The sequence below is a fragment of the Toxorhynchites rutilus genome, chromosome 1, assembly GCF_029784135.1.
Source record: "Toxorhynchites rutilus septentrionalis strain SRP chromosome 1, ASM2978413v1, whole genome shotgun sequence".
In the NCBI taxonomy this organism is placed as follows: domain Eukaryota; kingdom Metazoa; phylum Arthropoda; class Insecta; order Diptera; family Culicidae; genus Toxorhynchites; species Toxorhynchites rutilus.
Genome location: NC_073744.1, coordinates 92,659,660 through 92,675,680, shown reverse-complemented (window position 1 = coordinate 92,675,680; position 16,021 = coordinate 92,659,660). Strand labels below are relative to the sequence as shown.

The 16,021-nt window shown below is 39.2% G+C and overlaps 1 protein-coding gene across 1 annotated transcript; it reads left to right on the top strand.

Moving 5' to 3' along the window:
• Positions 1–1,909: 1,909 nt before the first annotated feature.
• LOC129762970 (piercer of microtubule wall 1 protein) lies at positions 1,910–2,639 on the top strand. Its single transcript, XM_055761611.1, has 3 exons — positions 1,910–2,138; positions 2,194–2,302; positions 2,359–2,639. The coding sequence occupies exons 1-3, from the start codon at positions 2,045–2,047 to the stop codon at positions 2,465–2,467; spliced, it is 312 nt and encodes a 103-aa protein (XP_055617586.1). The 5' UTR covers positions 1,910–2,044; the 3' UTR covers positions 2,468–2,639.
• Positions 2,640–16,021: the final 13,382 nt, after the last annotated feature.

Below are 16,021 nucleotides of genomic sequence, written 5' to 3'. Positions count from 1 at the left end.
AGCGTAAACAAAATCTAAACCACCGAAAAATCACAACTGAGTGCCGATACTCAGAATGAAATAATACTGATCAGTTTAGACTCGGTAAACTATGGTTTATGTTCACATAACGTTTTGTTTTTTGTGTCCCGCGTTAGACCTCTGACCATCTGGTCACTTTACATTAATAACTATTTTTGTCGCCAATGGATTTAGACGATTTACATACCAAACGAATCGGAAGCTCCCTAAGATTTGGTTTTTATGCTATATATTACGATTCCCTGATGTGTAAACGCTTTAATTTGGTGAGAATTATAAGCATTTCTACTTTCCCTTACATTTGTTCTGCTCATTTGTGAGCTTCTCTACCCATGCCGTCAATAATGAGCAACGTATCGAGGATCAACGGATGGGAATGATTTAAAGTCACCGTGAATAAAGAAAAGAAGAAGAATAAGTACGAAGGGGGATATTTCCAGGAGCATAAATATTGGATCTTGGTGAGGCAAACTTTTTGTATCGTCCTAGATACGAAGCAATTAACATTGCTTGTTCTTCCAAGCTTTGCGTCATCACATGTCTTCGTTTCGAATTGAGCTGTGGACGCAACAAAATTACTTACTCGCTGATGTCTCTGGCATTTCAATCATTACATCAAACTAACGCCATTCCATTAAAGTTTTGAACTACACAATCGTGTGAGGAATCATAAAACTAGGCTATCATCCGCTCACCAAGAAAATAATTGTTCAGGAATTTTGTGTGTGATTTGGTTTTGCATGAGAGTAGCAAAACTAATCGAGACCGGAAATATTAATATAATGGGCTTTTGTTGAGAGGAGCGCAAAGCGGGGATAAATGTGTGTGTGTTTAAAATATTCAAAGTTATAAACAAGCGTTTTTAGTAAAATAACAGCGTAGTTCTACGTCAACAATGTAGTCGTGTCTTGGACACAACCTCCTATAATGTTTTACTATCACAGGATAGCAAAAAATCACGCAAAAAATCGAGTAGCTCCTTATAATTTTTTTTTCGCTCCATCGATGGTGGCACTGCATTCCCCGCTTCGGGACGATAATATTCGGCTACTCGTTCAGTCTGATCGGATCGTTTTTAGTGTCAAGATGTACAATTTATAAGAATGTGTATTTTTAGTGAAATCGTATTACTCGTGAAGGACCGTTGCTATGCTATGCCAAAAAGCCACAAAATTTGGAGGAACTTAAAGAAAAAAAACTCGGATTTTCAACAGCGTCAAAGTCGTAATGTTAGAGTTGTGCGTGAAGATCTTTGTTCATCGTTTAAAACGCGTTATCGAAAAAATGGGTGGTCACATCGAAAATATCCTAAAATAATCTTTATTTTCGTTTTTTAAAAATTAAAAGCACTGTGCTTATGGAGAACATTATGAAATACACCTTCTCTCAAAAAATCATGCAAACTTAGAAAAAAAAAGGGAAAGAAAACGTTGTTGTAAATAACGTTTGGGTTCAAATTACCCAAACAATTCAGTAATTTCGAAACAGTCTTCAAACACATGTGTTCTGATTTTCCTTTGACATACATTTCTTTGACAAAAAAGCAAGATTCATTTCATATTCAATACACTTTTACAATTTTACAAAATGTTACTATACAACATTGTGAATTTACACATTTTTACAAAAACAAATAGTAAAATTCATAGCTATGATTAAAAAATGAATACTGTTCATTTTAATTGCTAAACACTCTAGAGACATATTAATTTTAAGTTTCTAGCACTTATGGTAGAAAAAACAACCAACTGCCAAGTGCTTTCACTTCTTCATATGGAGGAAAAGCTCCCAACTCTAAGTATTACTTTTTTGCGCCAGAAGGCGTAACTGTATTACTTTACGTTTATGCTTATAGTTAAATCTCCAGTTAGCGACAGTTGCTATGGTACCATCGATGTAATTGTATTATGGTAAAATTGTATGTTGCTTTTCTTCCATTCCGTCAGTTTGATTAGTAGCTTCTCGAAGAACACGTCGTAATTTTCTACATGCAGTGAAACGAGGAACGTTGATGTGATGCACTATGGACAACGAAAACCAAAAGATAATCGAGGAATGTACTCCTAACAATGATGTTTACAAAAACATCAAACTTCCGAAGCAGCTTGAAAGTCCTTGTAAGTTGAGATGATATTTATGTATATTCAATTACTGACAACAAATATTTTAAAGATCTCTCCAAGGGTTATGGAAATCAGATGACGGAGCAAAATCCAATTTATAAAACATCAAATTCGGAATACGGATATTTTCCACCCAGTCCCCACACAGTTCCTCATAGGTACGTGTTCTTAAAACTGCTTCGATTAATTTATGTTAACAATCTCATGTTCGTAGGTATTATCCAAAATCGAATAAATTCACCGAACATCTCCATAAATGTGGAATGTTCCGTAACTACTCGCTCAATACTGGAATGGATCATCCTTATTGTGATTTTAGCTAAACTCTCCTCAACGAAAAAATGCAGCTGCTTTATCATCAGAATAGCCACCTCATTCTGCTTTATTAGTCTCTAACAAATAAACTATGTGAAATTATGATAGATTTACTTTAAAGTGGTTTTGAATTTTTGAAATTAACATAACATTTTAAATATATATACAGCGCGGACTCAATTACAGTTTTTGATTTCTTTTCACTGCGTATAATCGAATCCTGTTTATAATCGAGTCAAAAAAAATGTTGTTATTGTTTTTTTTGCATGTATTTTTCGTTTTTTGAATATAAAAGAGAAATTTGATTTTTGATTCGTCACCTTGAAGTCAGAAAAAATCTTTCTCACCTGAAAAAAAAATTGATTCATCCATTTTCTCTGATAGAGTTTCATATTTGATGAAAAAATCCTTCTACGCATATGTTCGAATTTCAACAATGACAGAGTTATTGAACTTTTTTTGACGTAGGACTACGTCTAACCGGAAGATATAGGGGGTGAAATGGAAATCTAGGCACTGAACAAGTAGGAAAAAATGCAAGATTTGGATCGCTTATAACTCGAGCATTTCTCAATAGATCGCAAAGGATTTTGCATCAATTGATAGGAAATATATCTACGCATCTATCATAACGAATAACATTTCATTTTTCTTGAGATAAATAATTGAATAATTGTGAAATATCAAGCATTGTCCAAATGCACTATGTGCCCATTTTTGATTGGTCCATTTTGTGCTCCTCAAATCGTACCGACCAAAACGGGCAACCAGAGCAGCAGCGAAATAGAATGAAGCACGATTGGAAAGGAAAAATAAAAAAAAATAAAGGAAACATTGGTCGCAGTCTCACACATGCGTAATTCTCGAGCCAGCCAGTCAGCCTAAAAATCCCCGCTCCGCTGCCGTAACGATCATTCTTATTCAAACCGTACACTACATCAGTTCGCATCACAACACATCAACAAACCAACCCAAGCAGCCATTTCTGGACATGGCAAAGGAGGAAAAGTGAAGGGAAAGGCAAAATCCCGCTCGAACCGTGTTTAGTTTCGGCCGCCGAAGTGATCGAGTTAGCTGGCAAAGCTGCTCGCGACGATAAAAAAACTGCATTCGGATTAGAACACATTCGGAGGACATCAAGACAACAGGCAGTTGCAGCGAGTGGCGAGTGGCAAACGCAATCGCAAAACGGCAGCTGGTAGCAGAAGAAAAAAGTTTGTTCTTTTTACAATCTGCTTTGATGGCAAATCCAGAACAAGGCGGCATCGAGGGCGTTCGAAATGGTTTTCTTCAAAACCACGAGTACAAAGTTTTCTTAATTGGAACCATTCCATAAAACAAGGCGCTTATCAGGGCCATTAAACCTTTCAAAAAAGAGTTTACGGAATACAGTTCAATGCTTTCTAAAATAATATCCAAAATAATAATAAAACACAAATTGATTTTTTCATAATTTGTTTGCCAGGATCTGATGAGTATGTGAATTTGGCAGTTGTTCTGAGCTTATTGATAGTTGGGGACTTTCATGATTATTCAATTTTCACCAATTCTTAAATTGTTTCCAGATTGAAAGTACAGTAATTTACAATTAGTTCGACATTTAACTAATTGGACGGACATGTAATGCGACATATTTAGTTGAACATTTTTGTAAACATAGAGTTCGGGGTCCAAATTATGACCCCACATTGAAAGTCGACACTGTACCACTGTCATCGCAAATGTTCAATTACAGGTTAAAATCGCCTCCAATGCGACACTGAGTGGTGCTTCGGCACGTCGCATTGAATGTAATTTACTGTAAAATATGTTACAAAGCTGGATGGGAAGAAATTTTCCAACTGTGAAAGCTGTGGCGAGTGGCAACAAATCGCTAAACAGGAAGGTTTAGCCGAACAAGATGGGGATATCGAGTGATAACAAAATAATAAACTCTTTAGATAGAAGATAATTTTGTGATCCTGAAAAGGACCCTTTTTAGTCTGCATGTGAATCCAACGAGCGAACAAATCGTAATCAATGCATTTTTTTGCCATCGCTGCCTTTTAACGCTCATTCGTTTGTCTCGTTGGACTCGCCCCTTTGGCTGAGTCTGCCGATTTGTCTCTATCCTGTGAGCGTGTACCGCTAAAGTACAAAACGCGCGGATCCGCTGAAAAATATATCGTCCTCTTTCAAACCGTAAATCAGGGTGGTTGTATGGCATCGTTTCACATCACATCGCATCAACGAATTGGTGTCGGAGCACCAGTAGTCTACCTAATAGCGGTTATAGAATTTCGGCCGCCGGAGTGCTCGAGTTGGCTTGCGGAGCTGCTCACGACAATAAGAAAACCCGCCTACAGAACAGAGCACATTCGGTTCGGTGGCAACAACTAGTTTCAGCGAGTGGCAAACGCAATCGCAAAACGGCAGCAGATAGAAGAAGGAAAAACAGGAAGTGGGTTATATCTATGGTATAACCGCAAGGGTGACGTAGGACTATCGTTGATTTAGAGATCATTTGTATGAAGTTGAATCTGAATTCATTCTGAATGAATGAATATTTGGAGAACTTCGAAAACGAGAGCGTTACGTTGGAGGCACAAGGTTTTATGCATCCAATATTGGATACGGAAATATCCTACTGATGGGGAAGAATAATCTTCAGAAGCTATCCTGTTGATTGCGATTGATTGAAAAACCACAAAACCAAATGTATTTGGTCACAGTGTTACATGGATAGAAAACATTCAATTAAACTCTTTCACATGAATATATTTTGTAAATTCCCAAAAGAACTGGTAGATTATTTTCAGTAACGATTAGATATTTCCACATTTTCCTCGATACTGGAAGCCCACCAGTGGTTAATGCCAACTCGATAACCACCTGTTAATAGCACTTGATTGAAACATATTTGGTCACAGTGTTACATGGATAGAAAACATTCAATTAAACTCTTTCACATGAATATATTTTGAAAATTCCCAGAGGAACTGGCAGATTATTTTCAGTAACGATTAGTTATTTCCACATTTTCCTCGATACTGGAAGCCCACCAGTGGTTAATGCCAACTCGATAACCATCTGTTAATAGCACTTGATTGAACCATATTTGGTCACAGTGCTACATGGATAGAAAACATTCAATTAAATTCATTCACATGAATATATTTTGAAAATTCCCAAAGGAACTGGCAGATTATTTTCAGTAACGATTAGATATTTCCACATTTTCCTCGATACTGGAAGCCCACCAGTGGTTAATGCCAACTCGATAACCACCTGTTAATAGCACTTGATTGAAACATATTTGGTCACAGTGTTACATGGATAGAAAACATTCAATTAAACTCTTTCACATGAATATATTTTGAAAATTCCCAGAGGAACTGGCAGATTATTTTCAGTAACGATTAGATATTTCCACATTTTCCTCGATACTGGAAGCCCACCAGTGGTTCATGCCAACTCAATAACCACCTGTTAATAGCACTTGGTTGAAACATATTTGGTCACAGTGTAACCTGGATAGAAAACATTCAATTAAACTCTTTCACATGAATATATTTTGAAAATTCCCAAAGGAACTGGCAGATTATTTTCCAGCAATGATTAGATCTCTCCGGAACTTTCTCGATGCTGAATGGCATCCTAACGGAAAGAGTTCTGCGCGTGTATGTGTCGATCCTTCGCCGTCCACCTCCTCCAGCACGTTAGGCAACGATGTTGTCTTGTCGATGTCCTCACGAAAAATGAATGTGTCTCACCACCAGAATATCGCTTAAGTATGCTTTTTGTGTGTGATTGAATCGAGAGAAAGTGTGGTTTACGATGGCAATTTGGAAGGCAAACTAGAGGGGAATGAACTCTCTGAGCTCGGAACTTTCGGCGACTGAGCAATAATCGATTGCGGGCGCATACAATATTGGATACGGAAATATCCTACTGATGGGGAAGAATAATCTTCTGAAGCTATCCTGTTAATTGCGATTGATTGAAAAACCACAAAACCAAATGTATTTGGTCACAGTGTTACATGGATAGAAAACATTCAATTAAACTCTTTCACATGAATATATTTTGAAAATTCCCAAAGGAACTGGCAGATTATTTTTAGTAACGATTAGATATTTCCACATTTTCCTCGATACTGGAAGCCCACCAGTGGTTAATGCCAACTCGATAACCACCTGTTAAAAGCACTTGATTGAAACATATTTGGTCACAGTGTAACATGTATAGAAAACATTCAATTAAACTCTTTCACATGAATATATTTTGAAAATTTCCAGAGGAACTGGCAGATTATTTTCAGTAACGATTAGTTATTTCCACATTTTCCTCGATACTGGAAGCCCACCAGTGGTTAATACCAACTCGATAACCACCTGTTAATAGCACTTGATTGAAACATATTTGGTCACAGTGTTACATGGATAGAAAACATTCAATTAAACTCTTTAACATGAATATATTTTGATAATTCCCAAAGGAACTGGCAGATTATTTTCCAGCAATGATTAGATCTTTCCGGAACTTTCTCGATGCTGAATGGCATCCTAACGGAAAGAGTTCTGCGCGTGTATGTGTCGATCCTTCGCCGTCCACCTCCTCCAGCACGTTAGGCAACGATGTTGTCTTGTCGATGTCCTCACGAAAAATGAATGTGTCTCACCACCAGAATATCGCTTAAGTATGCTTTTTGTGTGTGATTGAATCGAGAGAAAGTGTGGTTTACGATGGCAATTTGGAAGGCAAACTAGAGGGGAATGAACTCTCTGAGCTCGGAACTTTCGGCGACTGAGCAATAATCGATTGCGGGCGCATACAATATTGGATACGGAAATATCCTACTGATGGGGAAGAATAATCTTCTGAAGCTATCCTGTTAATTGCGATTGATTGAAAAACCACAAAACCAAATGTATTTGGTCACAGTGTTACATGGATAGAAAACATTCAATTAAACTCTTTCACATGAATATATTTTGAAAATTCCCAAAGGAACTGGCAGATTATTTTCAGTAACGATTAGATATTTCCACATTTTCCTCGATACTGGAAGCCCACCATTGGTTAATGCCAACTCGATAACCACCTGTTAATAGCACTTGATTGAAACATATTTGGTCACAGTGTAACATGGATAGAAAACATTCAATTAAACTCTTTCACATGAATATATTTTGAAAATTCCCAAAGGAACTGGCAGATTATTTTCAGTAACGATTAGATATTTCCACATTTTCCTCGATACTGGAAGCCCACCAGTGGTTAATGCCAACTCGATAACCACCTGTTAATAGCACTTGATTGAAACATATTTGGTCACAGTGTTACATGGATAGAAAACATTAAATTAAACTCTTTCACATGAATATATTTTGAAAATTCCCAAAGGAACTGGCAGATTATTTTCAGTAACGATTAGATATTTCCACATTTTCCTCGATACTGGAAGCCCACCAGTGGTTAATGCCAACTCGATAACCACCTGTTAATAGCACTTGATTGAAACATATTTGGTCACAGTGTAACATGGATAGAAAACATTCAATTAAACTCTTTCACATGAATATATTTTGAAAATTCCCAGAGGAACTGGCAGATTATTTTCAGTAACGATTAGATATTTCCACATTTTCCTCGATACTGGAAGCCCACCAGTGGTTAATGCCAACTCGATAACCACCTGTTAATAGCCGCGCGTGTATGTGTGTGTAGCGATGTCTTCCCAGGGAACCGTTTGTGGCATCACTCTCCTCCTGATAGATTCCCTTCTGGCCTAGGGTGCACAAACAGGCTCTTGGTGACACCGTTCATCCGCGTTTCATGATAAATAAAGAGCTTCACCGCAACAGCGACAACATGCTCCAATCGCTGTTCAATTAGAACTGAGTGGATTTCCGAGCGCCGCTCGCTTATATACCGATTGGTGATTTCAATAGCCTGTTTTGAAAGCAATTTTAAGACTATTGAAACAAGTTTTTGGATCAAAAAGTAACAAGTATATAACGCGTAGACATTTTATCTTTCGAATGAAGTGTTTATCATACCATTTCGTTCAGTTGTTTAGGAGCTATTAACGCTCAAAATCTCGGTCTCCGGCGTAACGCTTTCGTTTTCGAAACTTTGATTTTACACCCCGGTATAGAAATGAAAGACGTAGTCCTACGTCAAAAGTTTGTTTATACAGACTGCTTTGGTGGCAAAACCAGCCACCGTACAACACGGCGCTTTTCAGGGCCATTAAACCTTTCAAAGAAGAGTTATTAAAAGTTATTCACAATACCAATGCATTCTAAAGTGACATAATATGACATATAATATAAACTGATTTATTTTGTTTATGCTTGTTCTTGAACTTATTGGTGGTTGGGATCTTTTTAATTGATCATTCAGTTTTCACAAACCCATGCTTGATTTCCGAATTAAAAGTGGCTTCAAATTACAACACATTGTATGCAGGATGGCATTAACGAATTTTCTCGGTAGCAAGAACTGCTTTCTTTGGTTGATAACTGATGTTGAAAATTGACTGACGTTACATCTGCATTGTATAGAAAATTAACTAAGGAGCAACATGATGAGCTATGTATTTCCTGCTGCTCTGTTCTTATTTTAAAGGACTTTAATCCGAAGGTCATCCGTCCCTGTATTTACTGTTGGTTTTTCAGAACGCTTCTAGCTCGTTTATTTCTCGACAGATCGTAGAGTTAGTTAAAATAATATTCGAAGTAGTAAACAGGTAGATTGCATTATATAATTGCGTAGTTCTACGTCGAAGATATGCGGTCGTGTCCTAGATACAACCCCTTACATTTTCAAAATACCAGGTGATTGGCTTTAATTGTTCGGCAACACTTCTATAACGTCTATTGTTGTTGTTTTCATCCAGGAGTTTTTTTCGATTATTTTTGGTAGTTCTTGGTAGTTGGCAACCGGGTGCTATGATTGATGCTAGGATCGTTAGCAAAATCTCAAGCAGAACTGTCAGTGGGATACCCAATTCATATGAAAACAAAGGGAAAATGTCAGTGGGATACCCAATATGTTGGCTCCTGTCAGTTCAATGGGGATTCTCTAAAGACGTCACCCGGCTGGTAGTTGGCGATCTAACGCAAAACGTAAACGATTGGTGAGACATCTGGATTTTGTTTTTGAACTAAGAAAATGATGCTAATGTAACCTAAAACTCAAAAACAAATCACGTATATTTTACTTCCGGGCTTTCCAAAATAGTTCTCACATGCCGGAATCGTACATTTTTCTACTTGTGTTTGATTGTGCTCTCGAATTTCCTTCTTTAATTCAACCATTGTCAACATTTTTATAGTTTTCTCTACTGAAAGAGGTAAATAAATAACATGTTATATAATATATAAAATTGCGCAGAATTAAATTTCTTACAAACTCATCGAATTCAAATAATCTTTTATGATTCTAACATTGTAATTTACGGAAAGAACTACTAACCTTCCATAAGCTCACATGGCAAAATTTATAGCCATCATCACTTTCACCGCAGCGCCGCCTAGGTGTAGATTTGTACGTTAGATCGCCATTTGTGTCAAACAAAAAACGTTACCTACGTCCACGCTCATTTTCTCGATCGAAGCGCCATTTGCAGGAGAATAGCTGTAAGCTCTGCTTATACAGTCAACACCGGTTGCCTATATCTCGGCGCATCCATTAATTTAAAAAAATTACTGTCAAAAATCGTTAACGTGTAAATCATGGAGAAGAAATGCGGAAACTGCGGCGAGGAAGTCACCGGCATTGAACCTGCTGTTTGTGGGCTCTGTAGTGCGTTCTTTCACGTTGGAAGGGAATGCTCAGGCGTGACCCGTACGGAGATGAACAATCTCCGAATCTCCAAGGGAGCCGCTATCTGGATTTGTCCATTCTGCAGACCTAATTTCGACGTCAATCGTGTTCGTAATATGCTGAAAACACAGGCCGCGTGCTCATGCAGTGAACTGCAATCCCAAATTGCCCAACTGACAAAGCTTGTGTAAGATTTGGCCTCGAAAGTTGAAAGCCATTGCAGTCATCCGTCAATTGTGATTCCTGATTCAGTTATCGAATCTTCTGATAGTGTAATTCCGAAAAAGGTGGTTGACATTGGCAATGACTCCAGGCGTCGGTACGGAATAAACAAAGTTAATGTTCCTCTTCCGATGAAAGGCACCAAATCGGTCGATACGAATCTAATTGTGGACAATGCTATTTCCGAACCAAAATTTTGGCTGTACCTCACAGGATTTCGTCCCCTTGTTACCAACGAGGACATTGTGAACTTCGTGAAAAACGCTCTGGATTCCACCGATGAAGTAAATGGGTAAAGCTGATCACCAAGGATGCCGACCTATCTAGGCTTAACTTTGTATCGTTCAAAGTTGGGTTGCATCCTGGGCTGAAAGAGAGGGCTTTATCACCTACAAGTTGGCCTTCGGGTGTCAGATTCCGAGAATTCGAAGAGTCTGGATCACAAAACCGGTGAATGAATGGACAACAGAACGAAGAAAGAATGCAGCACGGAATTCGGGACGCACTACACGATGCATTCTGGAAGCCCTCAATCTCCTCAGCATAGTCGAGCATTTCCCGCCAGCGCCCAGAAGCCGTCCACGTCCTGTGTCTGCGGAGAGGGGGTCTTCCAGCTTGCTAAATATGGCAAGTACAAATCCACTACAACCATTTCGTTTTCTGATGCACCCGTCGATTCTAGCTTCTCTCCAACTTCGTACATTACGCCGTCAGCCATCGATTCACTGGAACGCAAGCCTGCTAGCTCTATGGAAGCTTCTTATTCCCTTCGCCACAATCGTGTCATTCCAGCCAGCGCTGGAAAGGGTGGAAGACTTGCCATTGCAGGCAAGTGTGAATATGTATGCGATCAGAATAGTTTGCTTCCTGTGTTGTCTACTACTTCAAGTACTGATCCTGATCGTCCGATGTCGCTCTACTATCAAAATGTCAGGGGCTAACGGACCAAAATTCCGCAATTGCGTTTACAACTATCAAGTTGTGACTACGACGTGCTCATCTTCACGGAAACATGGCTCCGTGCAGATATTGGTAGTGCTGAAATTTCCAATACACGGTCTTCCGATGTGATCGAAACGAATCAACCAGCCAACATTTACGTGGGGGAGGAGTGTTGGTAGCAATAAGAAACCACCTTAAATGCGAATCTGTGTTTTTGACACATTGTGAGAGGCTGAAGCAAGTAGCGGTTCGCATCAGTCTTCAAGGCCGATCTCTCTACATTGTTGCTGTTTACCTACCGCCAAATTCAAGCCCCGAACTTTACTCCGCACACGTTAACGCCATTCAGTATATTGCAAACCACGCAACCACGGATATATTGATATCGATAGGAGACTTCAATCTACCTAACTTGAAATGGCAGTTCGATGAGGCTTCAAACGGTTATATTCCATCAAACGCAACAATGTTTACCATTAGTTTGCGTCAAATTAACGGGTTCGTCAATTGTAATGGTAGATTGCTGGACCTTGCATTCGCCAATCTACCAGAACATCTCGATATAATACTTCCTCCGTCTCCGCTGCTACCGGTCGACAATCATCATGTGCCGCTTATTTTATTAATCGAAAAGTGCCGAAAAGTGTGACACATCTCCTTTACCGGACGCCCATGACGATAGACGCAATTTTAACTTTCGGACATATGATTTCAGTATACTGAACAACGTATTTGGTAATGTAGACTGGGAAATTTTACTGCAGGATGGATCATTAGACGAGATATTGGCAGTGTTCTACGAAAAATTGCAGAGAGCAATCAACGATCATGTACCCAGGAGAAGAACATCGGCTAACTCGTGCTTTAGTAAACCATGGTGGACATCTGACCTGCGGAAGCTGCGTAACAACATTAGGAAATCTCGGAAACGATTCTTTTTGTCACGATCTGACGCCGACAGAGCTTATCTTCGCGAATTGGAAGCATCCTACAAAGCATTACTACTATCAACCCACGAGAATTATGTGTTAAAGATCCAAGCAAGTGTAAAGCAAGACCCCTCGCGATTCTGGGATTTCATCAAGCAATAAAACTCAAGTAACCGCATCCCACAAAACGTCAGCTACGGTGGTGTAAACGCCCACAACAACACGGGAGCTGCAGACCTCTCCGCTACGTTCTTCGAGAGTGTATACAGCAAAGGATCGCCGGTACAACGCCATGATTGCTTCGCTCATCTGCCGTCATATAATATCGACCTTCCTGCTCAGTTTTCTACAGTCGAAGTTCTAAGGGCTCTTGAGGATCTCGACGATACGAAAGGTTCTGGTTCAGATGGAATTCCTCCACTGTTCTTGAAGAAATGCGGTGCTACACTCGCAGCGCCAATTTTATATATTTTCAACCGCTCGTTACGAGACCGGATATTTCCATTAGCATGGAAAAAAGCTATCGTTGTCCCGAACCACAAAACTGGCAACTGTGACCTCGTTTCAAACTATCAAGGTTTTTACTTTGCAGTCTCAGCGAAGTTTTTGAAAAACTAGTACACAACGTTCTCTATAACGCAGTCTCGCCATTCATCTCTGAAAACCAGCATGGATTCATGAAGCACCGTTCAACTACTACAAATTTGATGTGTTACGTATCCACACTGACTAGCGTGATGGAATCGAGAAAACAGATTGACTCCATATATATCGATTTTGCAAAAGCATTCGATACTATACCACACATTCTCGTCGTTGACAAGTTGAGGCGCATGGGTTTCCCGGGGTGGATCTTCTCGTACCTGACGGATCGTACCGCTACTATAATGGTTAATTCTGCCTACTCACGACCATTGTGGATTTCATCCGGCGTACCTCAAGGCAGTGTTCTCGGCCCGCTGATCTTCAACATATTTGTGAACGACCTGGGAATCCTGTTGTCATCGTCCAACCTCTCGTTCGCAGATGATTTGATACTGTTTCGTGCCATCTCATCTTCCATGAACTCCGCAGTTTTACAGGAAGATTTAAATGTGGTGTTGACATGGTGCGACAATAATGGTATGCGGGTTAATAGTAAAAAATGCAGTGTTAACCTTCACTCGCGGCACCAATCCACTCATTTACCGTTACTCGCTGGGGCTTGATCCTGTTGAACGAACACAAACAATTTGTGATCTGGGCGTAATATTCGATTCCAAGCTTAGTTTCAACGAACACATAGGTACAATAACCGCAAAAGCATTTTCTGTGTTAGGATTCATTCGCCGACATGCTGCTAGTTTCACTGACATTTACGCTCTCAAAACGCTGTATTGTTCGTTAGAACGTAGCATTCTGGAATATGCTGCACCGATCTGGTGTCCCTATCAGTTAACGCAAATCCTCGCGATTGAAAGGGTACAGAGAAAATTCATCAGATTTGCTTTACGAGAGCTACCATGGAGGGATTCAGTTAATCTACCGCATTATTCAGCTCGTTGTCAGCTTATAAATTTAGAAAATCTGTCTACCAGATGTATAAACCAGCGAAGACTGTTTGTATTCGATATAGTGCAGGGCAATATTGACTGTCCTGCTCTGCTCGAACGAATTCCGTTTTACGTTCCTCCCAGACGACTGCGTAACTCACCGTTATTAGCTATCCCTTCCCACAGAACTAATTATGGTCACAATAGACCTTTCGACTCATGTCTTCGTGTGTTCAATGAAGTAGGGGAAGATTTTGATCTGACATTTATAATTTTTGGAAAAAAGAGGAAAAAGTTGATTTTTCGAATAACCCTAAAATGGAAATGGCCACCCTACTGAAAAACTGAAAAATACGTGTCTAATGTTTTGCGGCAAAGAACAAAACTACCACTTTTCACGAAAATCTGAGAACCACAATATCGGTTTGGCATGGAATGGCTGTATACATAGTAAAAATAGAATGCATTGATTATGAAAAACAAACCGAAACATTCTTTCTTAAATTTAATAATTTTGATAATTATCCATTTTATGCATCTAATCTCTCACTTTACGTCGCTTGGAGCAAATCATTGCTCCGTTGTGTTTTAACTTTCCTATACTCGCGCATAGGTCTGACAAACCGAGCATCAATGAGGTGGCTGAATCAAATGACTATTAAAACTGAATGAAGTTAAATAAAAAACCCTGGAGTTTCATTCGATTATATCTTTTTCTATAAATAAATACCAACAAAGCCGGGATCCTGATCTTCTGCTTCATCTATACCTGTTCCTCAGAAACGCCGATGTCAACGTTTAATGATGTTTCCTTCGTTGTGTCCCCGTTTCATATCCCTCCTATCCGATCGATAAACTTTTACTTAGTCGCGGCAATACATACACACACTCTTTACAGATGCACGGGCCGAAGGTTGTGCAGTCCACTGATCATTCAACAAGAGCCAAAGGTTGTACCGCTCATGACAACTCTACACGAGCTGATGATTGCGCCGGCTAGTGACCATTCTATCCTGGATTCCTCGAGTCGAGAAAGACGCACCACGCTAGATATGGGGTACAGACTAGGGGGGCGTTGCTGATTAATGGTCAGCTGCATCCCAATAGGAAGTATCCCGTGTCGGGCACACGTACAGAGCATCGAAGACTGCGACATACCAATTATGAGAACACTTGTAATACTAACCTCGAGTCAACCGCGAGTAATCGGTTACATATTACTAACATAGTTGTAAGCAAACATTGTCAAAATATTGAACTCCCGGCCCCGTTAGGCTGACGCCATATGAGCCTTAATAAAATATATATTTTGGATAAAAAAAAAGCCCAAAAATAAACAATAGCAATATTACAGAGACAGGGAGTAAAAAAATGCGGGCCTCACCACGCTCACCGACTGTTAGGTACCACAATTTTGTTTCCCCAGTTACGTATCGTGACCGGATGACACTCGGGGCAGATGTCTTGTGTGTCACCCTTCCAATAATACCTCGTTATTAAGTCTTTGTTTTCGTTTTTTACTGGAAAATCGAATATAAATGTATTTATTGAAATACTAAAACGAACAAGTAATCACAAAACAAATTCAAAAAAGTGATGACTTTAAATTGGCAACAAAGACAACCCATTTGATCATGCCTGTCTCGCCGTTGACAGCAAATTTTGAATTAATTTCAACTTCAATGAGTCCCTTCCACAAGATGCAACAGAAACACAGACAGTTAGTAATCGACCCATTCCATGAGGTTATGCACCAGAGAACCAAATTTCAAATCTAGTTTCGGGAGAAAAGTGAAAACTTTATTTGAATAAGCACTAGTTATATCATCTATTCTTGGAAACGAATATGATTTTTATGCACTAACCTTTGAGAGTGGCGAGTTTAAAAATCTACATAATTATAAAGGGTGTGTCACATCAAATTGCATCACGGAAAAAACGCTATAGAAATTCGCCCAGTAGACCGATCCTTTTGAAAATTTTAGACAGTAAAATAAAAACTATTAAACAACTTTTGGCATTTTCCATTTTTCATACTTCGAGCCCAAGCCCGTATGCTCGTACCTTCCTCTTTACCCCGTCCATATGGTTCTGTACAACGTCAAGTTGTAGTTTTTTTTAACAG